This window comes from Ursus arctos, unplaced genomic scaffold (genome assembly GCF_023065955.2).
Source record: "Ursus arctos isolate Adak ecotype North America unplaced genomic scaffold, UrsArc2.0 scaffold_13, whole genome shotgun sequence".
In the NCBI taxonomy this organism is placed as follows: domain Eukaryota; kingdom Metazoa; phylum Chordata; class Mammalia; order Carnivora; family Ursidae; genus Ursus; species Ursus arctos.
In genome coordinates, this window is record NW_026622797.1 from 49,869,304 (window position 1) to 49,885,834 (window position 16,531).

Consider the following 16,531-nt stretch of genomic DNA (forward strand, 5'->3'; position numbering starts at 1 on the left):
TTTCTCATAGTCCATAGTTCTCATGTTTCATTACCCCTTCTGATTACCCCCCCTTTCTTTATCCCTTTCTTCCCCTACCGATCTTCCTAGTTCTTATGTTCCATAGATGAGAGAAATCATATGATAGTTGTCTTTCTCTGCTTGACTTATTTCACTTAGCATTACGTGAAACAACTCTTAGTTCTTAAAACCTAAGGCCAAACCCTACTTCACCTGGGACCTTTGGGATATAATCATCTCGTTCTTCCACACTATCTTCATAGTACTGATAATAAAAATTAAATAAAGGCTTAATGGAGGTTAGACTCATTTTTATTCATTCAAATGCTCAAGGAAATAAAATGTGGAAAAGGATACATGAGTACCAGTCAGGTCCTTATGGGATTATGGATGGAGCTGTGTGCACTTGAAAAGTTGAACATTGAACATTTTCTGCCACATTGGGTAGAAAGACGTTGTCAGTCCTTTTTGTGTGTTTAATAGGTACCTGTAATAAAAAGAGTAAATAGATGTTAGAGATATCATCAAAAGTCACTGTCACTCACGAGACCGAGGTCGTCGGTCCAGTCTGGGGCAGGCCGTTCAGTGTGCCTTCTTATTTGTGTGCAAATACTTGTTTGCCACTTGTCATAAAGGGAACTGGTCACAAATTAAATCTATCAACAGAAAGCCATTTTCATCTAAAGAAAAAAGATATCCTATACATGGAGTAATCTAAAAATTCCTTAATATTTTATCATTTGTGTTAGTGCAGCATTCTGTTTTTTAGAAAATCACTTGTGGTCTTACATTCCAGCCATGTATAAATTCTTCTTCAATCTGTATTTATCTGATTTACCTTACGACTTTCTTAAGAAGTTGGAGCTTAGAAAGATTTGAAGAGGCTGCAATTCTTTTGTGCCTTTCCTGGACCTTGGGCTTTTTGCTTGGAGTTTTTAGAGCATACACAAGCCAATGGGCCACAAAACACTTCCTTATTTATTAGGGTCTGTTTAGACCATCACCCTTCTAAATACAGTTGATCTCCTCAAATGCAGTTAGCTACTTAAGCAGCCTTCTCAACCATGAGCTTTAATCACCAACTACCTCCTTAAGAGCAACCCTTGCTCTTTGGAGTGAAATGGGTGTGGAATGAATCTTAAAAGCCCTTGTGGTCCCATACATACCAACTGAATATTGTTTCCTTTTGGAAAAGGCTTTTGCAGAAACAGACATATACTAGAATTTCACCTTTTGGTGAAAGATGACTGCACAGAGATTGGTAAGTCAAGCAAATGGCGGGCATTAATAATGTGGTCCTATTTGTCCAAGGACCTCGAATGGATGTTCCTGACCTGTTTCTTCCCTTTCTGTGTGTGACCCCTTAACTTCATGTTCAGAAATACTGCAACTAATTTTTGGTCCAATAACTAGATCATCAGCTGCAGAATTACATCCTCAAAAAAGACCTTAAAATTGGCATATTTTCTCTGACAATATGATTAAATCTTTTCCTTTTAATTTTTCGCAAAACAAGAGGCAAGAATTCTTAAATGTGTTGACATGTAAACTTCTGGAGGGGATTCTAAAAAACAATGGGGCAAAGAGTATAATACTTATCAAAGTAGTGCAGAGAAGGCAGTGGAAGAGGGTGTTTTTACATAGTTTAGTTTACATAAACTAAAAGCTGAAATATTTTTAAAAATCTTCACATATGTGCTGTACCTTGACCTAATCTGTGTTCCAAGAATTTCTCTGGAGGATAGATTTCTCACATGTTTTAAAAATGACTTCTGAAACTTTCTGCTCTGCCAGGGAACTCAGATAAGAGATCTGATGCTGCTAGTTAATTATTGTAGATGATGGAAGAAAAAAAAGAAATTCAGAGACATATCACTATGAGGTGTTGATACTGACTTCCACATCCATTTATTTAATTGTAATTGAGTAAGTGCTTTGGGGCTGAACTGTTTCATCACCAGAATTCTATTACCGAGGAGTAGCATCAGCAAGATGGCAGAGTGGGAAACCCTGGATTGTCCTTCTTCCCACAAACACATTGATTCAGAAACAATTCATGAACAAATTCCCCTTGTGAGAAATCCAGAATTTTATTATCTAGACCCAACTATCTAGATAAGAGCCTGATATTTTTTTTAAAGGTTTTATTTATTTATTCGACATAGATAGACAGCCAGCGAGAGAGGGAACACAAGCAGGGGGAGCGGGAGAGGAAGAAGCAGGCTCATAGTGGAAGAGCCTGATGTGGGGCTCGATCCCATAACGCCAGGATCACACCCTGAGCCGAAGGCAGATGCTTAACCACTGTGCCACCCAGGCGCCCCAAGAGCCTGATATTTTTAATGTAAGTTTGAAGTGAACCAAAAACCATAATTTCATATTTACATTTTTCATTGTTTCACATATATAATCACATTTATCATTACTTACAGTGCCTGGCCTTTGAATCCTTCTTGTTATTTTACCCCTCATAAGATTAGTCTTTAAAAGGTGTTGCTGGGAGTGTCTGGATGATGTGGGAGCAGAACGTAGGGAATACTGAGCCCGAGGTAGAAGGCCTATAATGTTAAAAAAAATGTTAAATTATATCTCCGGTTGCAGTGTATGGGCCTAGATCTAATCCACAAAAGTTTAGAGCTTAAAATGAGTGTCTAATCTAGCTTCATCAACTCTGAGGGAAGTTGCCAAAACCTGGATGGAATCTTTTGCCTGAGGGTCACATGACCAAGTGAAAGAAAAGGATATGATGGCTGACTTGGATTATGATGGGTAGAAGTGGACAGACTTAGGGATATTCAAATTAATCAGACTTGGTAATTCACTGGATTTGTAGGGTGACAAAGAACAGCTCCCAGATTTCTGGCTCAAGCAACCGGATAGATGTTAATTTTATTTTATGGTGGATTTTATGATCCTGACACATACGGACTCAATAAATAATGGTTGGTCACAAGATTAGAAGGGTAGATGGGTGGGAAATACGAGTATGTAGAGAGAAAGCAGATAAAGATAAGTTCAAGGCCCCTGAAAAAGTAGGATCAAATGGGATCCCATGCATCCGGGTTGGCCCTCGGGAAAGGGCACCTTTTCCATTTTATTAGGAGGGATGCGGAAGCTGCTGAGTATCTAATGTAGGTGGGCTGGGCTCAAGATATAGAGGGGGTTCCCACCTGACGGCTTTTAACTGCTCTGTGAAACTGGAGGTAAAGTGCTGCCTGGGGAGGAGGACAGTGTTTGAAGGTCTGAAGAGGCCAGGAAGATTTAAAATAGTTGCTGGGAAGATGAGAGAGTGAGCTGACCCCATCCTTGGCTCCAGGGGAGGGACATGTGAGCTGGTCCTAAGCCCACTGAGCATCTTAGTCTCTGGCTTTAGTGATTTGTTCAAACCCGGGCACGTGACCGGAGTCAGCCTGTTTGAGGCTGATTCTTTTTAACTGTCCCATTTCCACACTGACTCTTGTTCCTTGAGTTGAAAAAAAGGGTGGAAGCTACAGCGATGGCGGCCATCTTGCTTCCCATGGGGCTCCACTTCCTCTCTGCTCCCAGCGTTCTCAGAGCCCAGAGATATCGAGAGAGAGATCAGTGCTCGTGAAAAACGTCAAACCCGGACCAAGCAAACTTAAGCCAGTCTACCTCTGAACATTTCACATTTTCGTCAGCCAAGTGATTTCATTCCCCACCCCCCTTAAGCATTTTAGAAGTAACTACACGAGAACATATTATAGTTTCCCAGGAGTTGCAAGATCCTAAGGGGGAATCCATGCTAATGCCAAGTAAAGAGAGCTTGCCCCTTAACTCTGCCTTTGCCTCTAATGCTTCTAATGTGGGGAGCAGGGTGGCTGCTGCTACCACCTCTACAGAAAGGAGAGACCTCAGTCACCTCATGCTTTCAGCTGGACAACAGCTGGGAAGGGAATGGGAATGGCTTTTACCTTTTAGCACTAATAGTGTAGATGGTACCAGGCTGTCCCCTTGGAGGCTGGGAACTAAATAGACAAGTATGACCCAGTCCCTCTCCTCTAATGAATCTACATACAGGGAGTCCTCCACAAACCCCATCTTGTCACTGAGAGAGGGACAGATGGGGGCTGAGGTTTAGGAATAACTTCTAGCTCTGCTTTCAGGGAAAGAGGCTTCTCTTTCACTTCTGCCACATCCCCAGTCCTGGTAATTAGGGTTCTGCCCCCTACCTGTCTTGTGCCTCCCTCTGCTTCTCTTTCCTAAATGTGCAGTTGTTGGAGGACATGGACGGCAGTTTGAAAGGACATGTTAACCCAGAAAGAGATTAAAAAGATGCTTGGCTGGGGTACCTGGCTGGCTCAGCTGGTAGAGCATGTGACTCTTGATCTCAGGGTGGTGAGTTCAAGCCCCACCTTGGGTGTGGATCTTACTTAATGAAAAAAAAAAAAAAGATGCTTGGCTGGACTGGAGGCAGAGGGGCAAGGGAGAGACAGAAAAATGCCAGGGAGTATGGAGAGGGGAGTGCAAGTACAGAACTGCTCAGGGTCAGTGGCCAAAGTAGGGCCCTTGGGGATATTTTTGATGTTCTTTCTCTTTGGACAGGACAACTGAGGTGGGGAACCTCAGACCTGCTGTCAGGTCCCAGGAAGCAGGCACAGAGGCAGGAAGGAGGGCCCTGGGCTTTATAGCTGAGCCCAGACCTGACCTTTTTTTCTTTTTTCTTTTTTTTAATATTTATTTATTTGAGAGGGAGAGAGAGTGTGTGTGAGTGGAGGGAGGAGCAGAGCGAGAGGGAGAGAGAGAACTCAAGCAGACTCCATGCTAAGTGTAGGGCCTGATGTGAGGCTTGATCCCAGGACCCTGAGATCATGACCAGAGCCCAAATCAAGTGTCAGACATTTAACTGACTGAGTCACCCAGGTGCCCCACCAGCCCTGCTCTTAGTAAACCCAGAGTAACTCCATCTTTGTCTCCTTGATCTTTGACACTGATCTTTCTGTTTCTGAAAGGCTGTGTTTTCTCATAAATTCAACTGGTAAATAGCCAAAAGCAAACATAAAGGACACACACATATGAAAGTGCAGTAGCCAAGATTTGCAGTTATTTCGTGTTTCTATGCTGTGGGACAGATGCATGTGATTTCACTTCATCCTCAGAATACCCTTTCGAGGTGGATATTCCCAATTTACAGAGAGGCTAATTAACCTGTCTAAGGTCACGCAGCTAGCAGTGCCCGAGCCAGGATTTGAACCAAAGCTCACACGTTCAACCACCAGGCTACACCAGAACAGAAAAGCAGAGACTTGGCTGATCTTAACACTAAATCAGTTGTGATTATTGATATTTGATGATATTTTTGATAGATCTAGAAAAGACTCAACTTATAGGGGAGGAAGCTAGTTTAGAGACATCCTGGGTTTGGTCTCTGCTCCATGCTACTTGCTAGCTACATTACACAGAGGGCTATTTTCATCGTCATTTCCGTAGGACTCCTCAAGCCCCCAGCATCAAAGAATCATAATATACTTTCTAAATACCACCTGAGAAATGTGGTCATTGATGTCCCAAGGCATTAAGACAAAATATAGTGACATATCCAATGTTCTTTAAATGGTATATGACACACTTCTGATACCAGTTTTTATGACTAAGACCTTTTAGTAGAGGATGTCAGTGCTGTAAGGTGAACTAATTTAGGAAGTTAGGAGGGGACGGGCTTACCGCCTGGGGAGCTCATCTGGACAGACGATCGCTCAGCGTCATTGAGCCGACTCTGTAGCTCCTGTACGCGCTGGAAAGCATCTAGCTTCACACTGCGCTCCTGGGCAAGCCGGCTTCTCATCTGAGGGGAAAGTGCTTAGGAAGCAGAGATGCACTTTGGTACAGACCTTAGTTCCCGGGGTTCCTGAGAGAGCGTGGGTCCAGGCTGCCCCAGGCATACAAGTCCTCATACAGTCCTGGTCAGGCTGAACTCAACCTTATGACGAGAGCTCCAAGAAGGCCAAGAACTTAACCAAAGAGCAGCAGAGCTGCCCTGGGAACCCCTTATTGTCTTCCCACAGCCAGGAGTTCACTCAGAAAATGTTTATCTTTTATGTTTATTTCACCAGAGGGGAGGGGAGGAGAGGAATGGAGAAGGGCCCAGTTCACAGAGGACCTTGTAGGTCAAAGCCATGAAACTACCACAGGGATGGGAGGGAGCCCCTGGACAGGCTTGAGCAGAGGAAAGACCCAATCTCTCTCCCAGATTTCTATGTTTGGCTCAGCTCATTATCCACAGGGACATGCTGATGGAGGGATATGCTGCACACCGTCTCCCAGGCCTTAGATGAGGCCCCTACCAAGAGGTGACCTTTGTATTTACTTGTGTGGCCCTTTGCTAGCACAGCTGACCCCTAGTCCCCAGCCAGAGAGTGGCGGGATCCAAAGTGCACCTCATCTGCAGAGATCGCTGGTATTTTTTTCTTTTGAAACATATTTTTATTTATATAAATATAAATTTATGTCACTTATAAAAAGTAATTTAATTATAAAAATTACCTAAAAGTATAAAAAGGAATGTAATTATAATTATATTATAAAATTATAAGTATAAAAAAGCAATAATAGTATAGTGGATTGAATAGTGTCCCCCCACCAAAAAAAAATTCATGTCTACCTAGAACCTCAAAAGGTGACCTTACTTGGAAACAGTCTTTGCAGATGTAATTAAATTATAATGAAGTCATACTGGATTGGGAATGGGCCTTACATATAATGACTGATGCCTTCGTAAGAGGAGGAAAGGGTTCAGACACACAGAGGGACACAGGGCGAGGGCCATCGGATGAGGAAGGCAGAGATGGGAGCGATGTAGATATAGGTCAAAGGAATGTCAAGGACTCCAGGCAGCCACCACAAGCCAGGAGAGAGGCAGAGAACAGACTCTTCCTCAGTGTCCCCAGGAGCAGCCGACATCTTGATTTCAGGCTCCTGGCCTCCTGAGCGCGGGAGCACACATTTCTGTTGTGTGAAGCCTTCCAGTTAGCGGTGGTTCGTTGTAACAGACCTAGCAAACGCATCCACGTGCTAATCTCAGAAACTCAGTCACGCATGTTCTAAATCCCGCTCTCGTCTGCATGGACCCAATGACAACTCTTGAAGCTATGACCACAGGCTCATCTTACACATGTTAAGGGACAGTTTCTTGTGTGTACAGATGCTCTCAAGTGTAGTTTAACTTCCAGCTAGAAGATCAGATTCCCAGAGTTAGGAAAACTTCCTAATACAAATTAGGCCCCAGGTCCCTGTCTGTACTACAGGGATTGGTGTAAGCTCCTCAGTCCCCGTGGGCGAGAACCAGGAAAAACATGTCAAGACCCACTGAGCCAGGCTGAGGCAAAACCAATTTGAAAAATATTATCAAAGGAAAGAAACATGCTTAGGAAGGACCTTGTGTTGTGTTAGGACCTTAAAAAGGACCCCACCCCACTTCACAGAGGAAGGTGCAGTGATTTGCCCAAGATCCCACAACCAGTTAGGGGCAGAGCCAGGATCTGAACCCAGGTCAATCTGTTTGCAAAATTGTCTTCCTTCATTCATATTCCCAGCAAAAAGACATACAGCCAATATTTATCAAGAGCTGTGTATCAGTTTCAATTCAAAGTGCTTCATTTGAATTACCTGATTTAATCCTTCTAAAAATCCCATGAAATGAGTATATTGTTCTCCATTGTACCGACGTGGAGACTGAAGCACAGAGAGACCACCATCTAGCCTAAACTCATGCAGTGGGGCCCTGCATGTGAAACAGGGGGTGAATCAGGAAGTCTGACTTTAGGGCCTCTGCTCTTAATGGTCTCCCCAGGAGCAGGAGGTAGGCAAGGACAATCATGATCTCCAAGGTCAGATGGTCCAAATCTGGCCTTGGAATTGGAGGTCGGAAATGGATTAAAGAAGTCACTGTGGGTTGTAGGGGCTCTTGCTGGCTGAGGGTGGATTGCTAGTTGGTGGGGAGCAGGACAGTAAGCCCAGGAGCTGCCAGCAGAGTAGAGGGGTAGTTTAGATTTTTACATACATATACTAAATCATGTATTTGTTGAGAGAAGCCTCAAAGAATTTGTTTTGACTCCTTTTAGAATCTCTACCATTAGACAAAAATTAGTTGTTAGCTAGAGAGGATTGACTGATTGATTGGTTGATTGACTGGTTTTTTTATGTAGGCTCCACAACCAGTGGGGAGCCCAGCGCAGGGCTCAACTCATGACCCTGAGATCAAGACCTGAGCTGAGATCTAATAGGAGGCTCAACCAGTTGAGTCACCAGGTGCCCCCTAACACCTTATTATTGTGGCTTTTTTAGAAAAGCACAATTTGAAAGATAAATATGTGACACCAACTTTTTCTTAAGGATTCAAGTCATGGTTTGAGTTTTCCTAAAATAAACGTGAAATTCTAATTTTGTTTATTCTAAAGCTACTCATTTTTCTCTCCATTTCTCCACAAATATTTTCTCTAGCATTGCCTCAATTCAATTTTTGTCCTTTTTTATTTTTGTCATTTATTTTTGTAGACTTCTCCTCATTGATCTCCTTAAGCACTTGAAACACTTGGCCAGTAATTTAACTTTCCAACTTCTGTTTCCTAATATCTCTAGTGAATTAATTAAGTGACTTATTCCTTTGGTGAATGCATGAGAAGTGTGTGCTCTGGAAAGTGCTACTTCTTTGCCTTTGTATCGGATTACATTCTGTGCTCTCCTTTGTTGGAACTTGCATTAATCCACATCTACATCTATTGTTTCTTCCTCTTTTTTTTCTTCTTTTTTTGCTGTAGAGGTATATTTAACAAAAATATATTGTGTCTGGAAATCGCTTTTGCCTTTCCTTTTTGTCTCTGAAGTTCCAGAAACACCTTGAATCAAATCCTCTTATAATAGCCTCCATAATACTTGCTGCTTTTCCAGATTACCGCTGGAATTTTCTAAAGGATCCCTAGTTCAAAAATTATAGCCAAGTGGAAACATGTTTTTCACGTGGGTTATAAAGGTGCCAAGATTCTGGGCCTTGAGGCAGTGAAGCCATCATCCTCTCTCACCATAAGCAGCCCAAGCATCACCCTAGTGTGGGCAGAAGTACTTCCATTATCCTGGTTGGCCTAGAAATGACAAAGGTGGGGGACACCAGAGGCATGGAAAATTCCAGAAGTCCCCAGCTCTGGCTGGTGCATCCCAAATGGCTTGCTTCCGAGTGGCTGCTCCCTCTCTCTGGAGTTACCTGTTGGAGTTCTCTCTGACTTCTCTTCTGCTGAAGCTGGCCCAGTCTGGAAGCCCTCTCCGCCGCTTCCGTCAGGAGCTGCAGGTGCTGTTCCTTTTGCTCCACATCTTCCAAGAGCTTCTCCATGCTGGAGGTTTTCATTAGATCCATCTGTTGACGGTGGCGAGCCTCCTGGGTCGCTCTGTGTTGCAGCTCTCTCAGCAGTTGAGCCTGTGGCAGGAAAAGGCCAAAGGAAACGAAGAAGGCACAGAGTCTTTCCTCTCAGCGAAAGGCAGGGAACGAGAAGTTGCCCAACGTGATAACTGTCCCCTGCAGTAGGACCCAGGGGCACGACTCTGTGGCATACTCCTGGGCTCAGGGTCATAGAGCCCAGCTGTGCTGTTCTGGGCAAGCAGGCAGCAGGACTACCAGGATCTAGGCCAGCCTGGCATATACCGTAAGCCCCGAGGCAATAGTCGGGGAGGGAACAAAAGGAACAAACAAGAAATGCCAGGCAGGTGGTGATGCCACCAGCAATAGCAGGTCCAACAGTTCAGACTTTCGGTGCCCAAATGTGACGATAGTATGTATGTTACTTGGCTTATTAACCACATAGTGGGATCCACCACAAACCACACGTACGGTGTCACTGAGCATTTATCACAAGACGGCAGGGAAGGGTTAGTCCGGGAAGAAGGGGTGACGTCACTCACGTAATGAGTGAACGAGGGAGGTTGTAATCTTGCCTCTGTTTTGACTTCCAGAATAGCTCTGGGGAAGCCAGGTTCCAGATGGTTAAAATAAGGAAAAGAGTCGTAATAATCTGGTCCTGTTCTGAAATTTTTCTCATCAGTAGCACCATAAGCACCAGAGGATCCAACCTCAGTTATGGTACTAATGCTGATGCTACTTGTATGGCGATGTTACAGTTTACATAATTACACACCATCATTCACCTGGTGCACAATAATGGAGGATGTAGGGTCTAAAAGGAACAAATTACATGTTATGTTTTAAATATGCCCAGCTTTCCCAGGCTTTTATTTAAACTCGGCTCTTCTGTCTCTAAACCTCGGGTCTCTCTGCTTCCTTCATGCTCAGAGAGTTGGCCCAGCTGTCAGGAGCTTACACTTGGAAGCACGTTTAGTTCGGTGCCAGCCCCTACGGAGCAGCAGTAACTTCTGAAATGAAGACTTGGTATGGGTCATCCGGAAAGGACCCGAGACTGTTTGGGGAACAGTGCTGATGGCTAGGCCACACTCCACGTGCACAAAGATGGAAAGTGTGCCTGGAGATGGAAGGACCCTGTCAAGGGCAGAGACCTACACCCCAAGATGCCCTCTGGGTAATAAGATCCTCAGAGAAACACACACACATACACACTATACACGGAAGAATGATCTTTTCTATGGGTAGTACTTCCCCATCTTAGCCAAATACGAATAAAAACAAAAGCCTTTTGGCCAGTCTCCTTGGTTGCTGGGTTAGAGAGGAGGAAGAAGGGAAGCTGAGGTCTGGACCACGGTTCTCTGGCCATGCCCCCCGCTGACTGCTCCAGGCAGCACGTGGTGCTTCCAGGGCCACATGCGCCTTTGCAGAGCGAGTTCAGAGAGAGGGAGGGAGAGGGCTTCTGGGGCACGGATACCTGGTGATCCCGTTGCTTGCGCATCCTCGTGTTGTCGGCCTGAGCCCTGGCCAGGGCCTGCCGTAGAGCCGGCAACTGTTGACGAAATAAAGCCACTTCTCGTTCTGCCATTAGCTGGAGGTTCAAACACTCTTTTTTACTTTGCACAGCTTCCTGTGAACGTCCCAAACACAGTGAGATAGGAAATAAGTTTCCTTTCCATAGCTTTTGTTTCATAAGTCTCTAGACCACTTTGGTTATCTATCATTTTTAAAGCTTCCGGTAGAAAGGAGCTCCCACCGGTCACTTCCTCTGTGTCTTCACTTAAGAACAGTGTGACAGATCAGAGTAAAGGCTTTCAGAAACACTAAGTGAAAGTGTCCAAACCACTAATATTATGTGCTTTGGTTTCAATTTGCTTTGAGGTAGATTTTCGATTTATTTTGTTACTTCATTTTCCTCAGATAATCAGGTTTGAAACTCAAAGATCTGCAGTATATTTTGATGAAGCTGCCTCAAGCCCTTGGTAAAGTCTCCCCCTCCATCTTTCCCCTTCTCTCCTGCTAAATTCTCTCATCTGTTCTCCCGTTTGCTTCTTTGCCATTTAGTTCTGGCTCTTTCCTGTTTCCCTGGAGGCTCTGACACATTGCCACTTCCCATGAAAACTCCCCAGTCGTCAGATCCTTTAAGAGGGTTGGTCTCGCCACCCGCCACCAGGACACCAGTGCGGCAGCTGCCGCCAAGGAGGCCGGCCCGCCACCCACCTCGCCACTGCCGGCCGGGGCGGGGCCGGGGCGGGGCCTCCCTCCCCTCACGCTCACCTTCTCTGCCCTGTGCAGCTGGCCCTGGAAGCGAGCCTGCTGCACAGCCAGCCTCCAGTGGCCCAGGCTCCTCACTTTGCACACCAGCGCAGCCAGGCTGCTGTTGTCCTGCTCCAAGGCCTGCAGCTGCTCCTGCTGAGAAGGCTCACTTTCAGAAAAGGCTGCCCCCAACACTTCTCCCTGGGAGGGAAGGGCACATCAGACCATGAATTCCAGAGGATGACACAATTGTGCAGTGAGCCCCAGTGCCCCCTTTTAAATGCCTGATGCAACGCTTTCTCGGGAAACCAGACTGGAATGCATACAGAGTGAGCTAGGGGTCAGATGCTGGGATGAAATGCTGGTACCCCATTGCTAAATGAAATCACGTACTTTGGCTGAGTTTTCTTTCATTCCTTCATCAGGTCTGGCAGAGCCCCATTTTTTCTTTAGTTCTTTCAAATTGTCAATCCCTTCTGTTCTTACTTCACCGATGAGCTCACACACGTTCTGGATCAAATTAATCTGATTCTCGTCCAGCTTTTCCTGCAAATTGCAGACTCAAGTTCAGGAAGGGCAGTGGAAGAAGAGTCATTTTGCCTTCTGAAACCCAACTTTCAGAAATGATTTCCCGTGAAAAAATCATCCACCCAATTATTCCATCAGGTATTATCTGGAAGTCTCCCTAGCAGCCCCTTTAGCATTGTCTACGATCCACAGGGCCTCATCATGTGGACCCTACACATCTTAGAGCCCAGGTTGTCAGGTGCCAAGGGAAGTTGAGTGGATGGAAAAGCGGAAGGTCCCAGGTAGAAAACTGAATCACCCCTCCTCTCCCAAAAGGTTGCTTGAGAATTTGAACCTAGGGATTTTCGTTATCAGGTTGACTCAGCAGAATCCGACCAGATAAAACACTATAGATAAGCCACTAATGAGGAACTACATTAAAAATAGATAAAGTAGAGGAAGGAACCAGGCAGGCTACTTTCCTATTTAGGTTCCAGCAGAAATCTCACTATGAAACAGGCTGTCTTTTTTTTTTTTTAAGATTTTATTTATTTATTTGACAGAGATAGAGATAGCCAGCGTGAGAGGGAACACAAGCAGGGGGAGTGGAAGAGGAAGAAGTAGGCTTCCAATGGAGGAGCCTGATGCGGGGCTCGATCCCAGAACTCCGGGATCACGCCCTGAGCCGAAGGCAGACGCTTAACGACTGAGCCACCCAGGCTCCCCGAAACAGGCTGCTCTGAATGGCTTATGGATAATGGCTTGTGGTAGAATGGCTTGATCATTGCTAAGTACAACTACAGATCCTGCATCCTCGGGTGAGGGGGGAGAGTTGGGTGACCTCTCATCTCTGAACCACTTCCCTGGAGAGGAGAGCAGGAGGATACTGCCCAGCTGGGCAGCCATGGCAGGAAGTCTGGCTGCTGGCCACACAGCAAAAGCTTCACTACCTACTTGGGACCCTGGTTGTAGAACAGGGATTCTCTGCTGTGGGTTGGGTAGGGGAGGAGCTGTGTAACTAGTTTAGCCTGGGAGAAATAGAGAATCCACTTTCTGTCTAGGAATCTGGCATAAGTTAAAAAAAAATTAGGAAAATTTTCAATAATTTCATACCCAAAAGATGACTTAGCAAATTCCAGACTTCACTGTCTGTTCACCCCCTCCTGCAGTACCAGGCCCAGTGCACTTTCGTTTTGACCTTACAATATTTGTAAGCACTTGTATTTTGTGGATCCTTCATAAGTAAGAAGGAATCTCCGATCCTCTCTGGTATCCACCAAGCAGAGCACTGGTGGAAGGTTCTCTCAATGCAACAGCCTCAGGGACACCCTGGAATGCCCCAGAAGAGACAATGAAGTAAGGACTCATTGGGAGCCGGTTCTGGGAAACGTCTGATAGCAGAAGAGGGGGCGGGTTTGTACTGAAATTCACATGTGGAGCAGCTACCAGGCTCTGTGATGGCCCATTTTAGGACCTCTGTCTTACAGCAGCTCAAACATCATAAGAAAGCGACAGGCTTCCCCTGTGCTGTGGGCACGTGGACACCCCATCACTACTCTTCTGGATGGACGACCTTCCCTGATAGGCCAGCAGCTCCCGGACACTGGATGTGAGAGACAGGCTGGCAGGCATAAGTTTTCAACCTATCTGAAAGCTAATTCAAATTCTGAATCTGCCCAGTGAGCTTTCAGGAGGCCCCTGTTGCTACCCATGCTGGGGTCTGGCCTGGCTTAGGGCACTGCACTCTCCTGTTTGGATGGTCACACTCGATAGACAAAACAGTGATATCAACAGCTGGGGTTTCGGAGAAGACACTCCCCACCCTCTCTTAACAGTGATCAGATGGCGCAATGGCAACCAGCAGCCGAGTGAGGAAAACAGCAAACATCTAAGTTGTCTAAAATTCAGCATCTATCGTGGCAAAACAATGACAACTCATTGCTGAGCCCTGTCTGCCATGGATGCTGAGCACCGGAGAATTCTCGGGCCTTGCAGGCTTGTGTCACCACACAGCCCACTCCGTCCTCGATCGCTGTGTGCGCAGCGGCCCGTGGAGGTCACTTACCCTCGGCTCCCGCAGGACTGCCCAGACGTCCGACACAGGTCACTTACTTTAATGTGCAAACACGCCATGAACAAAGCTTGGACTAATGCTTCATATTCTTCCTGGACTTCTTTTCTAATCTGCTTGTGGAGATTCAGATTCTCCTCTTCCAAGTCTGTGAGTCGAGCCCTCAGAGCAGTGATTTCCATGATCATAGTATGACTGAGCTCCGCCACCTGATGGCAGACATATTGTTTTAATGGAAGATAAACCAAGCAATCCAAACTGCCACCACAGACTAGATCTCTGTATATCAGTGTCAGATCTTCTCTTCTACCCTGAATCTAATGAAAGAGGCAAGCATCCTGTTGGACAGATATGGGTGGAAGAATCTCCGGTTGGTTTAAGGGTCTCGGAACAGTGCCAGACACATCGTAGTTGTCCGATGAACAGTTGCTGAATGAATGACCCCAGAAGACACACACTTAAGCACTTTTTAATTGGATAAAATACTTCAGCTGTCTTCGCCCCCATTTCCAAACAGGCCTTCTTTAACTCCTCAACCCAAATACCTTTCTTTGGAATTCACTTAAACTGGCCTCAAAAGAAAACAAATGAAGCCCCCAACCCCAACCCCAAAATAACAACAAAAAAAGAAAAATCAAAGCAATAAAAAATAACACAAGCCACCAAAAAACTAAGAATAAGAAAGTCCTCATTGCTTAAAAAGTGAAAGCACTCTCCTTAGGTGTTTCTGCGGTGGATGTCCATTGATGAGACTTCTACAGGCCACTCTTTATTATTATTATTATTATTATTATAAGATTTTTTAAATTATATTATGTTAGTCACCATATATATCTATAGGCCACTCTTGACGAAGGCACAAGAAAAAGACACTAGGAAGTCCCCTGTCTGGCTACCGCTGACAATGTGGATTTGTGAGCTGGAAAAGAGAAGCTTTTTGGTAAGAATGGACCTACCTGACCAGCGTTGTCTTCAGGTGGGTCTGAACCTCTTCGTATAATATCTAATTCCTGAGGAGGAGAAAACAATGTACAACCAAACTCAAACATCTGTTCCTCCAACCATGGCTCAGTCCAGCACAACGTGCTCCACACACCTCCTATTTGTGTTGATGGAGCTTCATTTTCAGATCCTCGGGCTCCATCTGGAGCCCGACTGCACTTGTTGCCCCACTGGACTTAAGGACGCCTAACGTGAGATCAGAAGATACCATTAACTTCCAAGTATCCACACTGATGCCAAAGACTTGGCTATGGGGATAAAACGAACTAGGGGTGAAGCCAAGTTTGATTTTCTTCAGACTTTTGCACTTTTCTTAGGTAAAAAGTAATATAACACTGAACCCTTGATGCAATCCATTTTAAAACAGTGTGCAATCTAGGACAGGAGAAGTGACTCTTGGATCCCACCAGTGGGACCTCATTTTAAGGAAGTCTCATCAGTGGGCCCCATGATGTGCATCCTGAAGACAGAGTTTACCCAAGGATCCTGGCTCCTCTGCTAGACCAGGAACGGCACAAGGAGCTTTGTGTTTGCTGAGATGAGAAAGTCAGCTATGCATCTTCCCCGGGGGGAGGGGGCCAACTTCTTGTCACTAAGGTTTTATATTCCCCACTAGGTGCCTTCAAGGCACACAACCCAGTGTTGCTGGCCCATCACCGTTGCAGCTGAGAATACCAGAGCCTAAGAAAATGAACCAATGGGCGGAGACTTTTGGGGGATACCATTCACCCTCCGTTCTTACGTTAGAACACCTCCACCACCCTCTGTTCTAGTCTCCTCTTCGGAGTGAGTCCTGGGCCTCCCTACGCACACTTCTTGTCTCCCTGGGAACATACTTGCTCTTTCTGGCAGAGCTTCTGCCTCGCATGCTCTAACACATGCTCGTAACACATGGAGTAGCTCTCGAAGTTGCTGCGTTCTCTTGCCATCACATCACAACCCAAGGAAAGGAGGCAAGCCTCAAGGTGGTCTTTCCTGAACGTGATCTGAAAAGGAAGGGGCATCATTCACAGCAGCTCTAGCAGAACGGCCTCACCGTGCCAGGGCATGCGTTGCCTTGGCTCCCAGACCCACGTCCATTGCTCTGCCACAGGAAACCATGGGCTCTGTCCTTGCAAGGCTCTCTTTCCTGTCCACTCTTAGTATTTGCAGGGCTGGACGAGAGTACAAATGGACTCCTACATGCTACATACCTAAGTATGCTAGATATTTAAGGGTTATAAATTAAACTAATAAACTATTAATTCTCCTACTCTGAAAAATAGATCTTCAAAATAACTTGGAAGGGCAGGTTTGACTTTATCATTCTTGGACTACTCTGGGTTCTATGCTAA

At 45.5% G+C, this 16,531-nt stretch overlaps 1 protein-coding gene across 1 annotated transcript in view; it reads right to left on the reverse strand.

Annotated features, from left to right (window-relative positions):
• Positions 1-294: 294 nt before the first annotated feature.
• Positions 295-16,531, reverse strand: part of LOC113264754 (coiled-coil domain-containing protein 162-like) — a 53,023-nt gene continuing 36,786 nt past the window's right edge. Inside the window, exons 9-18 of the mRNA XM_026511665.4 lie at positions 16,034-16,183; positions 15,152-15,205; positions 14,237-14,404; positions 12,011-12,163; positions 11,639-11,818; positions 10,839-10,991; positions 9,215-9,424; positions 5,683-5,803; positions 2,431-2,558; positions 295-487 (exon numbers count right to left, since the gene is read on the reverse strand). Coding sequence (XP_026367450.3) covers positions 377-487; positions 2,431-2,558; positions 5,683-5,803; positions 9,215-9,424; positions 10,839-10,991; positions 11,639-11,818; positions 12,011-12,163; positions 14,237-14,404; positions 15,152-15,205; positions 16,034-16,183 — 1,428 coding nt within the window. The 3' untranslated portion in view covers positions 295-376. The remainder of the gene's footprint in view (positions 488-2,430; positions 2,559-5,682; positions 5,804-9,214; positions 9,425-10,838; positions 10,992-11,638; positions 11,819-12,010; positions 12,164-14,236; positions 14,405-15,151; positions 15,206-16,033; positions 16,184-16,531) is intronic.